Source organism: Gavialis gangeticus, unplaced genomic scaffold (assembly GCF_001723915.1).
Source record: "Gavialis gangeticus isolate Ggan-Ray unplaced genomic scaffold, GavGan_comp1, whole genome shotgun sequence".
Classification (NCBI taxonomy): domain Eukaryota; kingdom Metazoa; phylum Chordata; order Crocodylia; family Gavialidae; genus Gavialis; species Gavialis gangeticus.
Genome location: NW_017729034.1, coordinates 49,545,158 through 49,547,248, shown reverse-complemented (window position 1 = coordinate 49,547,248; position 2,091 = coordinate 49,545,158). Strand labels below are relative to the sequence as shown.

The following is a 2,091-nucleotide window of genomic DNA, read 5'->3' as shown; positions in this document are numbered from 1 at the left end:
TTGATCCATGTTGGGATTACCTCCCTTTGGGCTTGGAGGGTCGTCTCCTTATAATTGGTACCTCAGAGAAAGACATGGAATTGGCAATCTAATTTTAATGATATTGGGTTCACTGTATTCATCTTTGCCATTTTTCTAATCCATTGCTTTTTCAGAGATATGGTGTAATTGTTTGAAAGATCTGTTCTTTGTCTTGCCATTACAGGCTATAATGCATCATGAAGGCCACATGGATGATGGTTTGACATTGTCCAGATCTCAGCATGAAGAGTCCCGTACAGCAAGAGTTATCCGTAGTACAGTCTTCCTCTTCAACAGGTTTATAAGGTAAGTTTTTAATGCTATTTTCTTCCTGTTTTGGCTTTCCTTGTGTTCTACCCAGTGATTATTTACAAAACAGTAAGAGACTTAGTTTAGAGAAAATATAGACCAGTATTTGTCAAACCAGATCTTTGCTGTAATTCCTTATCTGCAATCAGTGAAAGAGAATCTTGTGTGGATAGTCATTTTTTTCCATTTTCTAATCTTCCTTTATTTTTAGCCTTGATTTAAATTAATAAAAATGCCATAAGAATTTTGTTTGAAACTAATTGTGTAGAGAAATTTCAGCTGCCAGAATTTTACCTACTGAGAGGTGCTTAATAGGCAAATAGCAAGCTCTTTATTTCCTAACCATAGTTAAAATGTCATGATTAATATCACAGATGGATGTATTTGCCAGGAAAATTAAATTCATTAATCAGTTGCTTAAAAGAGTATAGATACTCTACAGCTGTTGTCCATGGACACAAATTACTGCAAGCACCTTTTCTGTTTATGGATTATTGTTGTTCTTGTTGTTATTTCTTCCACTCATTAAGATTATGATCATGAAATATTGAGTGCCATTGCATTTTTGGTCAATATATTTTATATTGTTTGGCTTCATGCCAAACCTAAGTGATTTATTTGTAGTCAACAGGAAAGAGTAAATTTATTACTTGTGACTAAATATAATCTCTAGCTTTTTGTGAATTTGCTGCCCTAAACTGAACCCTTAAATCTCTTTGTGAAGATGTGAAGGAAATATTTTAGATGTAGTATATAGATGTTTTCTTATGTCTCCACTTATTTTTCCCTTCCTCTTCCATTAGAACTCCAGTTCAAGTTTTCTCCCCCTCTTCTTTTGAACACACAGCTGGGGTTATTGACCTCTCTTGGTCTCTAGGCCCTTCTTCCTCTCTCCAAGCTATGAACTGCTTCCATTTAAAGGGTCTTTTCTGGTCCTGTCTGCCCTCCTGTCTTTCCCTAGTACTAGGGCAGGAATTTTCTATTACTTGACTCCTCACTTTCCTTCTTAGCATAGCGGGAACATCCTTCTTTGGGATGTCCTCTACTTCATGTCTTCAGGGTAGGAAGTCTGCACTGATGTTCTGTCTCCCTGGACAGTACTCATAGAGAAATAGTATGGTTGCAAGCATAGGAGGCCTATCCAAGCATAGGGGGCCTCACATTGAGGCTGTTCCAATGTGCTGTAATTACAACATGCTAGAGCAGACTAGATTCATAGTTCCATAGTTTGTAGGGTTGGAAGGAACCTGAGCAGATCGAGTCCGACCCCCTGCCATGGCAGGAAAGAGTACTGGGCTCAAACGATCCCAGCAAGGTGTTCATCTAGCCTCCTCTTAAAGACCCCCAGGGTAGGAGCTAGCACCACGTCTCTTGGAAGATGGTTCCAGATCCTAGCCACCCTGACTGTGAAGTAGTGCCTCCTGATATCTAGCCTAAATCTACCCTCTGCCAGCTTGTGATTGCTATTCCTAGTCACTCCTGGTAGTGCTTGGGGGAACAGGGACTCCCCCAGTGCCTGCTGGTCCCCTTTGACTAGTTTGTAACAGGCCACTAGATCCCCCCTCAGCCTTCTTTTGTGGAGGCTGAACAGGTTCAGGTCCTGTAGCCTCTCCTCGTAGGGCCTGCCCTGCTGCCCCCTGATCATGTGAGTGGCCCTCCTCTGGACCCTCTCCATGTTGTCCGCATCCCTCTTGAAGTGCGGCACCCAGAACTGGACGCAGTACTCCAGCTGCGCCCTGACCAGTGCCGCATAGAGGGGGA

General features: G+C 42.0%; 1 protein-coding gene across 1 annotated transcript in view; it reads left to right on the top strand.

Moving 5' to 3' along the window:
• Nucleotides 1-2,091, top strand: part of RYR2 (ryanodine receptor 2) — a 784,157-nt gene that overhangs the window by 213,435 nt on the left and 568,631 nt on the right. The window contains exon 14 of the mRNA XM_019526720.1: nucleotides 206-327. Coding sequence (XP_019382265.1) covers nucleotides 206-327 — 122 coding nt within the window. The remainder of the gene's footprint in view (nucleotides 1-205; nucleotides 328-2,091) is intronic.